The sequence below is a fragment of the Pipistrellus hanaki genome (assembly GCF_964339955.1).
Source record: "Pipistrellus hanaki genome assembly, chromosome: 18".
Lineage (NCBI taxonomy): Eukaryota > Metazoa > Chordata > Mammalia > Chiroptera > Vespertilionidae > Pipistrellus > Pipistrellus hanaki.
Genome location: NC_140520.1, coordinates 23,973,863 through 23,989,391, shown reverse-complemented (window position 1 = coordinate 23,989,391; position 15,529 = coordinate 23,973,863). Strand labels below are relative to the sequence as shown.

The 15,529-nt window shown below is 37.8% G+C and overlaps 1 protein-coding gene across 4 annotated transcripts in view; it reads right to left on the bottom strand.

Moving 5' to 3' along the window:
* Window positions 1-15,529, bottom strand: part of HMCN1 (hemicentin 1) — a 343,610-nt gene that overhangs the window by 105,890 nt on the left and 222,191 nt on the right. For all 4 annotated transcript variants that reach the window (XR_014793395.1, XM_084866565.1, XM_084866564.1 and 1 more), the window contains 7 exons: window positions 12,905-13,080; window positions 10,097-10,193; window positions 9,173-9,295; window positions 7,952-8,113; window positions 5,941-6,222; window positions 4,752-4,919; window positions 186-299 (listed from right to left, as the gene is read on the bottom strand). Coding sequence is in view for 3 of the 4 variants with exons in the window: in XM_084866565.1 (XP_084722691.1) it covers window positions 186-299; window positions 4,752-4,919; window positions 5,941-6,222; window positions 7,952-8,113; window positions 9,173-9,295; window positions 10,097-10,193; window positions 12,905-13,080 (1,122 nt within the window). In the remaining variant the exon portion in view is untranslated. The remainder of the gene's footprint in view (window positions 1-185; window positions 300-4,751; window positions 4,920-5,940; window positions 6,223-7,951; window positions 8,114-9,172; window positions 9,296-10,096; window positions 10,194-12,904; window positions 13,081-15,529) is intronic.

Genomic DNA, 15,529 nt, shown 5'->3' with positions numbered 1-15,529 from the left:
TACATTTTAACCCAAATGATTATCTTTAAATCAGTGTAACAATGAATTCTTCTCAACAGTGTGTCCAGGGACCAAAAAATACATAAATGTGAGATCAAGCTGTGGATAAATTCTTACTCTGGTTCCAGAAGGCACTTAAGCCAATTCGATCTTTTTTTTTTAGATATCGCCGTTTATATAAATACCTAATACTGAAAGTCCAAAGAGTTTTCTTTCTTCACCGGCTGCATTCCTTACGACACAAGCATACTGGCCAGCGTCTTCTGTTCTGGTCTGCATTAGCCGCAGAGTCCTCCCCCCTGGAGAAGCAAACCACCAGGTGACTCCAAAGGAAACCTGACGCTTTCCCAGTTGTCCAAGTGATGCTCAGTGTAGGTGAAATTTAGTCAAGATGCTTAAAGGGTTTCTCAATGAATTGATGTCAATTTAAAAAAAAATATGACATGCTTTAAGTCTATAGGAAACAAAATACTAGGTAATTCCTAAGAATTTCCTGGATCGATGGATAAAAAATAAATACCATGCTAAGTGACAGTAAGCAAGAAATGGGAGTTTCCCAAAGGTAAAGTGGAATTTCAAAGGTAAGCATATTTTAACTCACAGAGGAGATGAGGAGCTTCACTGTAAGTAGAGTATGAATGAGGATAGAAAGGTAGAAAGAAGATATAGGGTAGGGGGTGGTACCATAAGCAGAGGAGGTGGAGAAAAAGGGTGAGATGAGTCTAGATGGAGTTTGGTCAGATCCTGTGAGCCCTTGAGTGCTGTGAGAAGGAACTGAGACATTGTGTTCATTAAAGGCTATGGAAGGATGTAAACAAATAAAGGTCATGATCTGATTTGTGCTTTAGAAAGATAACAGTTACAGTATGTTTAGAAAAAGAATTCCCAGTTGACTAGTGAGTATATAAAATGGGAATGTTAGGAAGACTATACCAGCAGCCCAGATATGGGTGGCAATAATATATAAGGGATGGTTAAAACCATGAAGCCTGGCCACCAGTTTTCAATTGAGTTTCATAGAATCCTAGAATTATTTATATCAAAATTTATGGGGGGAGGGTGACCTCATTCACTAATGTAATACTGTTTTGTTTTTAGAATACGTCAGTGTTTTTAATATTTGTTTTTATAAAATTGCTTACATAATTTTATCAATTACTGAATGAGGTTTGTTTTTGGTTTTTATATTTTGAACTTTTAGTATTATTTTCTTTGAAGAAAGATTCTTCATCTAAGAAATGTATATAGACAGAGAATGAAACTCTGATATGCTGAAGATTGTAATTTGGAGTGCAACTCCATTTGAGGACAAAAGACGAGGGAAGGGCCCAGCAGTGAGACTGAAGTAAAGCCTGCAAGGGAACTAAGATGCATGGAGACCAGAGCTCTCCAAACCACTGGAGGAAAGAGTGTACGTAAAAAATGTACCACACTTCATACATTTTGTAATACGACAATTTTCTGGCCAGGATACTTTTGCTTAGTACCTTGAATTTGAACTAAAAATTCAAAATGATTAAACATGAAATTTTCATGTAAATATTCACCCGGATCTAAATTTGTCAGGCATTTCCATCTACTTTCTGGTTTTGTTTTTTAAAATATATTTTTATTGATTTCAGAGAGGAGAGGAGAGGGAGAGGCAGATAGAAACATCAATGATGAGAGAGAATCATTGATGGGCTGCCTCCTGCATGGCCCCCCACTAGTGATCAAGAGTGTAACCCAGACATGTGCCCTGACTGGGAAATGAACTGTGACCTCCTGGTTCATAGGTCAATGCTCAACCACTGAGCCATGCCTGGCCGAGCGCTACTTCCTGTTTTTCAAACACAACAGGACATCATTGAGGTTTCCTAAAAGCAACCTTCCCATCCTCAAACCACTACAAGGTGAACTGAGTATCTTATTTAGACAAACAAAGCTGATTACCTGAATTTAGTCTCTTTTCCTAACTGAATTTACATAAGCAAAGACTTGTGTTCATTAGAAAAAGATTCAAGCACTGACTGCTACTTCCGATTATAGAAACCATAATATAATTCCAGTTGAGAGCTATTAAAACAGTCCAACTTTTATGAGTCATTGCTGGCTCAGCAAACCTCACCCTCATGAGTCTCATGATCTTTATTCCCCCCCCCCGCCCCCCTGGTCTTCTCACTTACTCCAATGAAGGGAAAGGGTCTGACAGTTAGTTATACTTATACAGAGACGTTTCGTGTACCTATTAAATTTTTATAGCAGTTATCTCTTCCTGGCACACAACTTCAGAGCGATGGGAGAGACTTTGCCAAAGCACTGCTTCTAGAAAAGCTGTACCAAACGTCTCAGGAGGACGAATCTTAATAAAACAGAAGTGTGCAGCAGACGAAGGACCGAGCGAGTCACATGCCATTCATTTGATTCTCATTCATCTATTGCACAACTCACATCAGACCATAAAACCTGAATGACTCCGTTGGCGGTGTCACAGGTGAAATTCTTTTACTGTGTGCACTCAGAGATCTCCAGCTGCTGGTCAAGCGGAACAAAATGAAAAAAAAACCCAAACACCACTTCGGTACATCTGTAATAAGCCAGAGTGCATTGCTCTAACCTGTTCTTGTCATGTCTAGGAGGTCTGATGTAGTTATTATATTTAGTAAGAGTTCCTACTTTTTTTTTTTTTTTTTTTTTTTTTTTAGCAAATAGGAATTAAGGGATAGGGGGAGTGAAAATCTGAGAATAATTTCAAAACCAAAATGTAATAAAATCTTGGGCATTACTATCATTTCCCTGGAAGTCCATGAAAATAAAAGTATCAAAATGAGGACACAGGACTGTCTTCTCCCAGGACAGGAAGACCACAAACCTTTTACCAGGTTATCTGTGGTTATAACAACAAATACACATTGGATGCTTACCATATAAACAGGCACTGTGCTAATTGATTTACATATATTGACTCATTTAATCCTTCCAAAAACCCTAAGAGGCAGATTCTATTAATGCTTTCACTTTGTGAGTAAAGAAACTAACGGTAGCAACATCAAGTAACTTGCCTGATGCCATAAAGTTAGTGAGTGTTATAGGCAATAAATAGGTTAATAGCAATAAATAGGTTAATAGCAATGTCACTCCTCATCAAGCTCCTGTCACATTGCAGAAGCAGAGGGACCTACAGTATTTAGACATCATCCAAACACTACAAAAGACTCTTTTCTGAAAAGGCTTCAAAGAGGGAAATTTAATTTTTGAACCAATTTAGGGGCAAGGAGCTCACTACCTATTAAATAGCTCATCTTGATTTTAAACAATATACTTTTTTAAAGTTCTTTCTATTCAGACCCAAATTTGACTCTAGAGTCTTCCATACACTGGCATTACTTTCAACCTCTGCAACTAGACAGAACCAACATCATCCTTTTCTACACTAAAGCACTTCAACTATTTAAAATTAATTTTCACTATGTAACCACATGCACAGGGTTTATTTTTCCAGGTTTGATACAATCAGACTTACATTATTATGTAATCATTATCATGGTTACCTTCCTTAGAAAATAATAATCAATAAATCCTTCTAGTTTTCCTAATAAGTTAAATCCAGAGTACAACTGGTCTCTTACTTTTCTTACCAGTGAAAATATATTTTGTTAATGTGGCAGAATATTGCATTTATTTTCCTGATAACCACATTACACTGTCATGGCACAATGAATGAGTAACACAATTCGGAAAGCTTTAAAATATGAAGAATCAACCTAGTTTTCAGCCTTGGTTTTTGAATTTCAGTGCAGAAGTTTATTTAACTTTTAAAGTTCATGAGGTCTGTTTGAATTCAGGTTGTCTTCATTAAACACATTTGGTATTCTTCTAAGTACCCAAGCTTTTTATTAACCACAGACTTGGCAAGAGAATCTTCTTAGTGTGTCCAAGTCATTACTGAAAGGGGCCAACTGCAGATTCCTGTGGCATGCCCCAAGACACCTCTCTCCACCTTAATTTGACCCATAAAGGAGAAGCTGATATATTTTCTTATCTAATTAGGTGAGGACTAAGTTGAATATCTCTTTTACAATAAGAAAGTCTTAGCTCACAGTAAACTATTCTATCTCGTAAATATGAAACTCAGAGTAGAGTCACGAATAAGATGAAATACTTGTCTATGGAAGCATATTACATATCAGGAATCTCTCTAAATTCTGTTTTTAATTTTAATATTTCCTTTCATTTTTCACTTTTCAAGCTGGTTGGTACTCTGAGTATCACCATAATTTTAAAATATATATATTTTTATTGATTTCAGAGAGGGAGAGAAAGATAGAAACATCAATGATGAGAGAGAATCATTGATCATCTGCTTCCTGCAGATGTCTGGGTTGCGGGCACCCTGGGGATCGTGCCCACAACCCAGACATATGCCTTGACCAGGAATCAAACTGTGACCTCCTGGTTCATAGGTCAATGCTCAACCACTGACTCACACTGGCCAGTCTGACATCACCATAATTTATGTCATAAGTGACTGCCAGAATTTCTTTTGTAAAAGGACCTAGAGGTAATTTCAGATACTTTCCCTTTCTCATATAGCTTCTGATGTCTTTAAAAATTTTTTTTCCTAAAATGATCAATGTACCCATTGATCATTAGTGATTATAGTAAGCAGCTATATCAAAAAGAAATACAAGACAGGAAGAAGTAAGAAATGAAGGAGAAATTGTGGCCACATGAAGATAATCAGATTATAAGACTATGAGAAGTTCTAATACCTGAGAGAATTCTCACAGAACTGCTAAGGCTGATGGGCCACCCATCTTTAAGCCAGGTAATGGAAGGCAGAGGAATTCCTGAAGCTTCACAAGTCAGGGACACCGAGTTCTTTTCCACCACACTGATATTTTCAGGTGTCCCGTGGTTTCCTATGATGCTTGGAGGGGCTGCAAAACAAAACAAAACAAACAGAAAATGGAAAAATTTATATCAAATCCTATACAATTTATTGTTAATAATATGACTTCCATGTTTTGGTCAATAGTAAGCAAAATAAGTAACCACATCAATGACACTAATAGTCATAGTAGTAGTAATTTAGTGTGACATCTCTGAAGTACATGTTACTTCTTCCCCACTAATAGCAGTAAATGTCTTTGATATTGTTATTCTAGTGGAGGTGAGTGGTTTTCTATGAGTCACTCATCTTTGCTGATAAATCTCTAATATGGATTCGTGGCCTTTTTATAAGCAGGATTTCCTAACAAATTATCCTAATTCTAAATATAAAACGTAACTTAACAAAAAGGTATTTAATATGTATTTCTTTTCTAGGTTCTGATTTCATGAGCTTTGGCTCACCCATTAGCTGCAAACTACAGGATATTAATACTGTACTTTGTGCAAGCCCTAACTGTATTAAGTATTAAGTTATCAGACTGTGTCTATTTAAATTTACCATTGTTTCTATGGTCCTAAAATGTACAATCAAATTATATAGGTATCCCTGAGAACAGCCATGTTAGGTCTTTTCCTAATGACATTTATGACTCATTAATTAGAATATTAAAGCTGACTTTGGTATAACTCATGACCAGCTGATGCTGAGTCAGTAAGCTCTAAGGAGCCTAGGTTTATACTAGCCAAGATAGCTAATTTGGAAAACACAGAATCAAAGAACATGAGTTGGGATGTCACCGAACAAAAAATACTTGCAGATGACCATTACCTATCTCACTACATGCTTTCCTAAAAGTCTATGTAACAGATGCTTATTTCAGCAAGGTAAGAAATGGGAGGCCAAGCCCAGAAGGATAAGTGATGAGACTGATCTACAGAATTGGTGCATATAGAGAAAATAATAGCCTATACATAAAAGACTCAACACTCAAAGCCCGCATCTCCCATCCAGGATGCTACAGATTATGTCAAACAACAAGCAGACATACTGAGCTTCTTTATACTTACTATGTACACTTAAGTCATATTTCCTGTCTGTCATTCCTGCTACATTTATGGCAACACACACATAACGGCCTGTGTCAGAGACATGAATGTTCTTCAGCTGAAGGATGCGACCTTCATCCAATATTTCCATCCCCTTTCCCTTGGTCAGGGTGCGGCCATCTTTCATCCAGGTCACTGTGGGCTGAGGAATACCCTGCACCTCACACTCCAAGGACACACTCTTCCCTCGAGTCACAGTAATTTCAGTAGGGTGGCTGCCACTGTCGGATATGGTTGGTCGAACTGGACAAGAGAGAAAGAGAGAGAGAGAGAAAGAGAGAGAGAAATAGAGAGAATAAAATAAGAAACATTTTTCTTTACGTTTTATTATCGAAATTTTTATCAGACAAAATTAATTCATTTTTAAAATGAGATTTTATTTTTTAGAGCAGTTTTAGGCTTACAGCAAAACTGTGAAGCAAATACAGAGTTCCCATAAACTCTGCCCCAACACAAGATAGCTCCCCTAAATATCAATATCATGGCACATTTGTTTAAATTGATGAATGGACATTAATACACCATGATTTCTCAAGGTCTACAGTTTACACTATAATTCACTCTTGGTGTTGCACATTCTGTGGATTTTGACAAACGTATAATGACATGCACTGAGTGGCCAGATTATTATGGTCTCTGAATGCATAATAATCTGGCCACTCAGTGTATATCCTATATAATAAAAGGCTAATATGCAAATTGTCCCATCGACCAGGAGTTTGACCAGCAGGCGGGTTGGCCAACCGCCCATGTCCACTCCCTCTGGCCAGGTTGGCCAGACTCCACCCATGCACAAATTAATGCACAGGGCCTCCAATACACACACACACACACACACACACACACACACACACACACACACTGAGTGGCCAGATTATTATGCGTTCTGAGATAATAATAATCTGGCCACTCAGTGTATATCCACCATTATAACATTATTCAGGATATTTCACTGACCTAAAAATCTTCTGAGCTCTTCTTATTCATTCCCTCTCCCCCCAAAAGCCCTGGAAACCTCTAATTTTCCTTTATTGTTTTATTTTATTTTTCAATTACAGTTACCATTCAATACTATTTTGTATTAGTTTCCAGAGTACAGGCAATCATATACTTTGCAAAATGTTCCCTCCAATATTTCAAGTACCCACCTGGCTCCATACATAGTTATTACAATATTATTGTCTATATGCCCTATGCTGTACTTTTTACATCCCTGGGGCTATTTTCTGATTACCAATTTGTAGTTCTTAATCCTTTTACCTTTTTCACCCAGCCCCCCAATCCCTCTCCCCTACAGTACCTCTGTCTGTTCTCTGTATCTATGAGTTTGTTTCTATTTTGTTTGTTTATTTTGCTCTTTAGAGTCCACATATAAGTGAAATCATATCTATTTGTCCTTTTTTTTCTGACTTATTTCACTTAGCATAATATTCTCTAGATCCATCCATGGTGTTGCAAATGGTAAGATTTTATTATTTTTATGGCCAACTAATGTTCCACTGTATACATGTACCACATCTTCTTTCTCTACTAGTCTAGTGATGGGCACCTTGGTTGCTTCCATATCTTGGCTATTGCAAATAACGTTGCAATGAACATAGCGGTGCATATATTCTTTTAAATTAGTGTTTTGGGTTTATTTGGATATATATGCTGAGATGAATTGTTGAGTCATGAGGCAGTTCCATTTTTTGAGCAACCTCCCTACTGTTTTCCACAGTGGCTGCATCAATCTACATTCCCACCAAAAGTAAATGAGGGTTCTCTTTTGTCCATATCTTCATCAACTCTTATTGTTTGTTGATTTTAAATTCATTTTGATGTCAAAAGATTAATTGCTAAAGAAAGATCTAAGACTAACAGAGGTGGCATGGTATACGGAGAGCTGGAATTCTCCATTGTTTTAAAATAAGTGTGTGTGTGTGTGAGTGTGTGTGTGTGTGTGTGTGTGTGTGTCTAATCAATCACTTACTATACACTTGCAGATTGTAGTCTTTCTGTGTAGTTCCAGCAATATTTGATGCCACACAGGTATAGAGCCCTGCATCAGATTTTTCAGCCATTGAAATCTGTAACTGTCTGCCTCCAGACAAAGTTCTAACCCGCTCCGTAGGGTCAGCCAGCACCATGGAGCCTACAAAAGGAACCAAATGGCAGAACATGAAGCAACAATACAAAGTGTTGTACTTACATTTTCTGATCAGTATATATACTTATTTTTTTACTTCCAGTTCAAGTACCTAAAAGGCAGATGACACTGTAAAGTAATCCTACACATAAAAGAAGGAGGAGGATAAGGAAGAGAATTAGGAGGGGATGAACAGAAGGAGGGGAGGGGGAAAAGAAAAGGAGTAGAAGGAGGAGGAAATGCTTACCAAGAAAATCTGCAAAATTTTGGTAAAATTTCAATCAGTATTGCATTTCAAAGAAAACATTCTTAGAAAAACAAACAAAATAAAATCTTAAAGCAGGAAAATGAAAATGATTTTTTAAAATCAGCTAAACATTTAGATGATCTGCCAAATACTGTACAGACACAAATAAATATTTGTCGATGAAATAAATTGAAAGTCTGTCCAATCTTAATACACATGACAAAACTGTCACAAATACAGCAAAAATGTTTGCTTTAGAAAATAATTTTAATCCTATTTTTTTAAAATAGTAGTTCTTTGAATAGTGGATTCTTGATCATTACAGATACCCTGAAATGGATTTCATTAAAGAACAATGCACTTTTTTTTTTTCCCCTCGGGGGAAGTTAGTCTCAAAATTGAAGATTTTTTTAGCTGGATAGTGCAGGAGTGCCACATTGCATATTTTAATTTTTTAAAAATATATTTGTATTAATTTCAGAGAGAAAGGGAGAGTGAGAGAGAGACAGAAACATCAATGATGAGAGAGAATCAGTGATTGGCTGCCTCCTGCATGCCCTCTACTGGGGATCAAGCCTACAACAAGGAATGTGCCCTTATCTGGAATCGAACCTGGGACCCTTTAGTCCTCAGGCTGAAGCTCTGATCACTGACCCAAACCAGCTAGGCTGCACACTGAGTGTTTAATTATGCTGCCTAGTATTTTAGTATACAAACCCTCAGAAAGTTTGTTAGTACATTAACGTATTTGTCAGATAAAATGTAAATTCATCTAATATTATATTTAATTTTATAAATGTCACAGGATGAAAACTGACCTTTCTTCTTCCAAATGAGATGTGGGGGTGGAATTCCACTTGACTCACATAACAGACTGATGAGATTCCCTTCAATGACTGTAAGTTGAGCACGTTCATCAGAGCCATAAATATTTGGTGGTACTGAACGGTTAAAAAAGGAGAAATAAATACAAAAGACTATGTTCACACTCATTTAATTTAAAATTCCCCCCATACTTTACATGTTTTCTTAAAAAGATTTGCATTCAATTGACACAGAAAATAATTAGCATTTGTGGTAGACATATCAACACCACATTAAAAGTCCACTGTAAGACATCCACTACATGCCTACATCAGTCTTCCCATTTTCACCGGCAGAAACTCAATTATCAAAATATCGAGAGTGGCATACAAAGAAGTGAATTGGTTATAGATTTTTAGATATCTTGCATCAAAATGCTAAGTCACTTACCAAGTATAAACTTAACTTTCTTACCTAGCCAGCTTTTAATATCACAGAGGCTGAACAGAATCAGAAAACCAGAGGCATATAATACACAGTAGAGAATGGAGACAAAGAATTGGATCTAAGAAATAGGCCTGTTATTTTCAATTGACCAACCCACTCTTCATTCATAGAGAGCACTCAATCATTAGAAGATCCTGGTTGTAGAAGTTAAAAAGTATATGACTCAGACAAAAAAAGGAGAACCATTAGGCATCAAAGTTGCAGCGATTAATACGTTCAGGTTCAAGGAGTCTATCTAGAGTTGCTCTTGAGTTAATTATATGAGCTGATACTCTGGACAAATTAGCATCATCTAAACATATTGATTCGTGTCCATCTATGTGCTATGATCAGTTTTAGCCATGTGAATGTCACTTTAAGAGTTGACACACAGTACAAAAGGTCAAACCACACGCTACATCATTTTCTTTTCAGCAACTGATCACACTTACCCCAAATATTGACATTATAATTTTTCTCAGTTTTCCCAGCAACATTTGTTGCCTCACAAGTGTAACGTCCAGTGTCTTGAACCTGAGCATCCTCAATCTGAAAACAAAATCAGGCTATAAAACCAGTTTCTACTTTGTAAGTAATGGGGATTTTCTGTTGTTGTTTGTGAGTTCTGATCTTTTTATTTGTATCATGGTCATACAACCATTATCCACATCTAACACTTAATCAAGATTCAATAATCTGTATTACAATCATACCATTATCCACATCCAACACTTATCAAGACTCAACAATATAAGTCTATGTCAAACCTTATTTTAATTTCACTAATATTAGTCATTGAAGGTCTAGAAAGGCCTTTTAAATATAATTCAAATAAAATATCAAAAAATCACAATTTCTGAATTCATTATTTAAAGCTTTAAAGTGTACAATCTTTCTACATCTAGGACATTGTTCAGTAAAATAATACCCTTTTTATGGATTTATTACATCTGGTCTCCCATATGGGCTTGTAAACTTCTTCAAGCCAAATGTTATCGATATATTCAGTAAGTCTCATCTCCTATTACTCAGGTTGGCGCCTGGTAGGTAACTGAATATCAGTAAACATTTTCCATGTATTTATCTGCAACATGCATCAATACTCATTCATCACGCATTCACTGAACATTCTGCAGCTACTTAGAACCTTGTACCAGGTACTGCAGACAGAAAATACAAACAAGTATAGTGTAACATATGGTTTCTGACTTGAATTTGCAATCTGGTTGAGAATAGAAAGTATTCAAACATAAAAATGAATTTAATAATGAAGCACAACTAATAGCAGAAGGTAACACAAGAGAATATAACAAACAGTATGACATTGATTGCCAAGTAACTTCACAGTCAACTGCTAAATCATTCAATGGAGTTCAGTCATTGGAGTTAAAGTTGCCTTTGAAAGTATTTAGAACAGCAGGTGTGGGGGGGGGGGGGTGTGTGGGGGGCGGGGGGAAGGATCCACTACAAACTTTCATTTCCAGGAGCTGGGGGGTCTTCTCTCCATGCCCCTCAGTGGGATCTGCACACTCTAGGGTGCCTGCCCAACCTCCAAAGTGGGGATTCAATGAATGTCAGGGTTGCTTCACCATCCAGTACCTCTCTCTCCGGGCTTCCCAACCCCTTGGGATCTGTGCTCTGAAGAAATAAACTGCTATGCTGAGTGAAAATTGCTGACAGTTCTAACCACACATCACTCTCCCCTACCAGTGCTGGGGCTTGTATCCATATAATTGCTTCCTTCTATCATTCAGTGAGAGTTAAGTTTTTCGCATTCTTCCAGCTGCCTTCTAGAACTCTGGGCTCTGCCACTGAGCTGGGCTGTGTTCTTTTCTTTTTTCTTTTCTTTCTTTTTTCTCTCTATAGCTCATTGACTCATCCTAGTTCCCAATCTCAGTGATTCTGGACTTCCCTTCCTCAAAAGTTCCATTATTTCAGGATCATAATTCTCAAGATCTCTACCCTCTTGCCTCTAACATACACCTTCCCACTCCCCCTCCCACTTTGTCCCATGCTTCTCTTCTCCTGGGTAAGCGTCTCTGCATCCTATGTGCCGACATTCCCATCATCCATTTCTCAAGACTCTCTTTACTTGCCAGTAACCTTCCTTGACCAAGAGGCCGAGTGGGAGGCAGCATGGATGCCAAAGCTATGCTCCTGTATTCTCAGCCCGTTTCGGCCATTTAGTAACCATGGGCAGATCACTCAGCCATTCTTTCAATTTCTCAATAGGATTATTTTGTGAAGATTTTAGAAACATTCCTGAATCCTAATTCCTCAGGCTGGCTTTAAATCTTAGCTCTTATTTTAGTCAATTCAACCATGTCGGAATTATTTCTGAATATTTGCTCTGTTAAATTCTCTGTTTCAGTCACATTGCAGCTTACTTGCTTTCTTAATCAGGGTTTTGCCCCCATAAAAATGCAAATAACCTTCCAAGATTCTAGATAACCGCAGCTTTACCTTGTGCTACCCTCTCAAAATGCACCCACTTGGTCATTAACTTAGACTTACAGCACTCATTGCATTTTTGAACGAAAGGTCAGAAAATTTTTCCTAAATTGATGTGAAATTAGAAGACATCAAGGGCAGGAAATGCAGCTTACACTTTTTGCCATCCCTACCCAGAGCTCCTAGAATGGGTATTTGCTGATCGGTTGAATGACTACTGATAAGGCACTCCTAACAATTATTCTTATTCTTCACATGTTTCCCAGAAACAGTTTTGGATGGCATCTGGCTACAAATATGGGTAGAGAATAAAATATTTAATACTTGAACAGCTTCTCTCTCTCTCTCTCTCTCTCTCTCTCTCTCTCTCTCTATATATATATATATATATATATATATATATATATAATTGATTTTTTACAGAGAGGAAGAGAGAGGGATAGAGTTAGAAACATTGATGAGAGAATCATCGATCAGCTGCCTCTTGCACACCCCCTACTGGAGATGTGCCCACAACCAATGTACATACCCTTGACCGGAATTGAACCTGGGACGGGACCTTTCAGTCTGCAGGCCGAAGCTCTATCCATTGAGCTAAACTGGTTTCGGCAGAGAATGAAATATTTAAAACTTAAGCCCCACATATTAAAAAAATATTACAACCTCCCTTGATGAAAGGGTTCCTAGGCATTTATAATATGAAATTGATAGAACATTTGTAAAGAAGACAGGCAAACTTAACAGGGGTCATACCAAAGCCTTGAGCTTAGGCGCTCTATAAGAAGAAATCAATGCATTGGCAGCCTCACCTTTAGCACACTTCCGTTTTCAGAGATCCTGAGGCCGGGCTTCCTCAGCAAGGGGCGGCCGTCTTTTAGCCAGGCCAGCGTGGGCGCAGGGATGGCATTGCTCTGACACAGCAGCTCCGCAGCTTGGCCGATGAGCACAGAGACATTCTGTTCTTCTCCCATGATATTGGGCGGAACTAAGTGAAAAATGGGGTTTCCCTCAGGATCAAGCAGGCCAGCCCGCTGCTGGTCATTATTAACCATCAGGATATATATACACACAGGATAACTTCACTGTTTCTTTTAAGATGTAGGATCACGATCATTCTAACATACCCTCTTTGCATCATTTAGTTTAGAATCAAAAGAATTTAAAAAAAAAATCACCAATGAATGTGCTGCTCTTGAACAAAAAATAGTTTTCACCATCTTTTCTCTTTAAAGAAAGTTTTAGAACAGGAATTCACCAAGTGCCCATTGAAGAAACTTCTTGAACTCCATATCACTATTTAAAATTTTCAAAGGAATAAATCGTTCATGAAATATGTTGGAAATAATGGAATACATGCAAATGCATTTTTGATATTTATTTATGTTTCTTTTTTTTGCAAAAGAAAATAAATGTCATTGAAACAGAGGCAAAATAAAAACACGGAGGTAGAAAGGTCAAAGAGATACTCCATGCCTACCGAGTCACCCTGTGGAAGCGAAGTGGGTGACAAACAACAGCTTATCTGAAATCATCTCACTAATGGGTGGCAGAGCCAGGAGTCTCTGGGCTTGCAGCTCAGAGCACTCTGTGGTTTCCCATGGTACCTTGTCAACTTTCTATGGAATAAAAACCATGTGGGACACACGGCACCATAAAGAGCAAACTGCATCAGTGACCAGCTGCGCCACACACTCACAAATTACATGAAAAGAGGAAATGATGTGAAATGTTAATGAGATTAAGATTTGAATTGCCTGGCTCGAAGGCTTGTCAGATGCTGAAATGTGTTCTTGGAGAAGTTTAAGGAATCTCCTTCCTTTGGATGTATTAAAAAATAAAGTAAACAGTCATTTGTCTTCGATGGCTTAGGTACAGCCCTGCCAAGAATGGGAGGGTGGGCTCCATAACCTTTCCAAGGACTCCTTTGGGCCTGTATTTATAATAATTCAAACACACCAGTGAATGATGAAACCAAGCCTGTTGCTATAAAAGGGACACTTCAAAATCCACAGAGGAGAATTTCCTCGGCCATTTCTCATGAAATCCCATAACCATTTAGGATGACGGGAAATTTGTCAGATTTCTCGTTTTTCTTTTGTTTTGCCTTACAGGAAAAGATAAGTTTTAATGAAATGATTCTTTAAAAAAAACAAAACCTTCCAATTGCTTCGGCAGAAATAAAATCTTTGTGCTGAAGAATGGCATCATCCACAGCTATTGTTTCAGGCTTCACACCGCAGCACGTGGCGAAATGACAATGAATGCGATCCACTTTCACTGTAACGGTGTGTTTTTATAGCCAGGAGGTTTCTCTGTGACCCTGCCTGCCGAAGAGGGAAAGGCATAGGAAACGGACTGAGAGCACTTTCTGGTGCTGTTTCTGGATGCAGGGCAGGCGCCAGAGCCAAAGGAAGTGATGCAGAAGGAAGACATGCCATGTGCAATGGACCGGAACAGACCAGCAGAGCATTTGTGTAGGATGATGCCCTTCTGCTGAATTAATGGCACACCCAGACATCTGGTTCTCTGTGAGCTTAAAGTCATCGATGGGGAACGGATAACGGGGGGATTGTTTTCAGCATGGGACACAGATAAAAGATACACAGCTGGTTTGGTTTCAGATGAAAACTACTATAATTTTGGCAAAATCAGCACAATTAGTGCCATTCCCTAAAGTATCATGAAAACAGATACACTGACGATTCTCAGCTCAGAGAACCTTAAATAGAAGAGTTGATTTCAGAGCTTGGAAATAATTTCAAGTAGTCTGATCTCAGGGGATAAAAAGTACCATAACTGTATTAAATTATCCTCATCGAAGAATATTTTTTCCACTGATTTTTTTTTTAATTTTTTTTAGAGAGAGTGAAGGGTAGAGAGGAGGAGGAGAAGGAGGAAAAGGACTGGAGAGAGAGAGAAAAAGAAAGAGAAAGAGAAAGAGAGAGAGAGAGAGAGAGAGAGAGAGAGAGAGAGAGAGAGAGAGAGAGAGAGAAAGAGAAAGAGAAAGATATCAATGTGAGAGAGACACAACAATTGGTTGCCTCCCACAGACACCTCTGACGGGAACCTGGAATCAATGGAGATATGTGCTGTTGACCAGGAATCAAACCCATGACCCTTTTTGGTCCACAGGCCAATGCTCTAAACACTGAGCAAACTGGCCAGGGCAACAAAAGAAAATTAATTCTTTTTTCTTTTTTTTCTTTTTTTAAAGAATATCAATTCTTGATGGCTCCATGTAGGTGTAAAAGTCAGAAATAATTCAAGAAAGCAGAATGCTAATTTATTTTCAAATATTTTTCTTTCAGTTACTCTTCTTTACGGCTAAGTGAGTTACATCAAGTTCAAACGGATACCAGATTTTTAAAATTGAGAGGAAAAATGAAAACAAAATATAGAGTGTTTCTTAAGGAACATAAAGCAAATCTAATTAC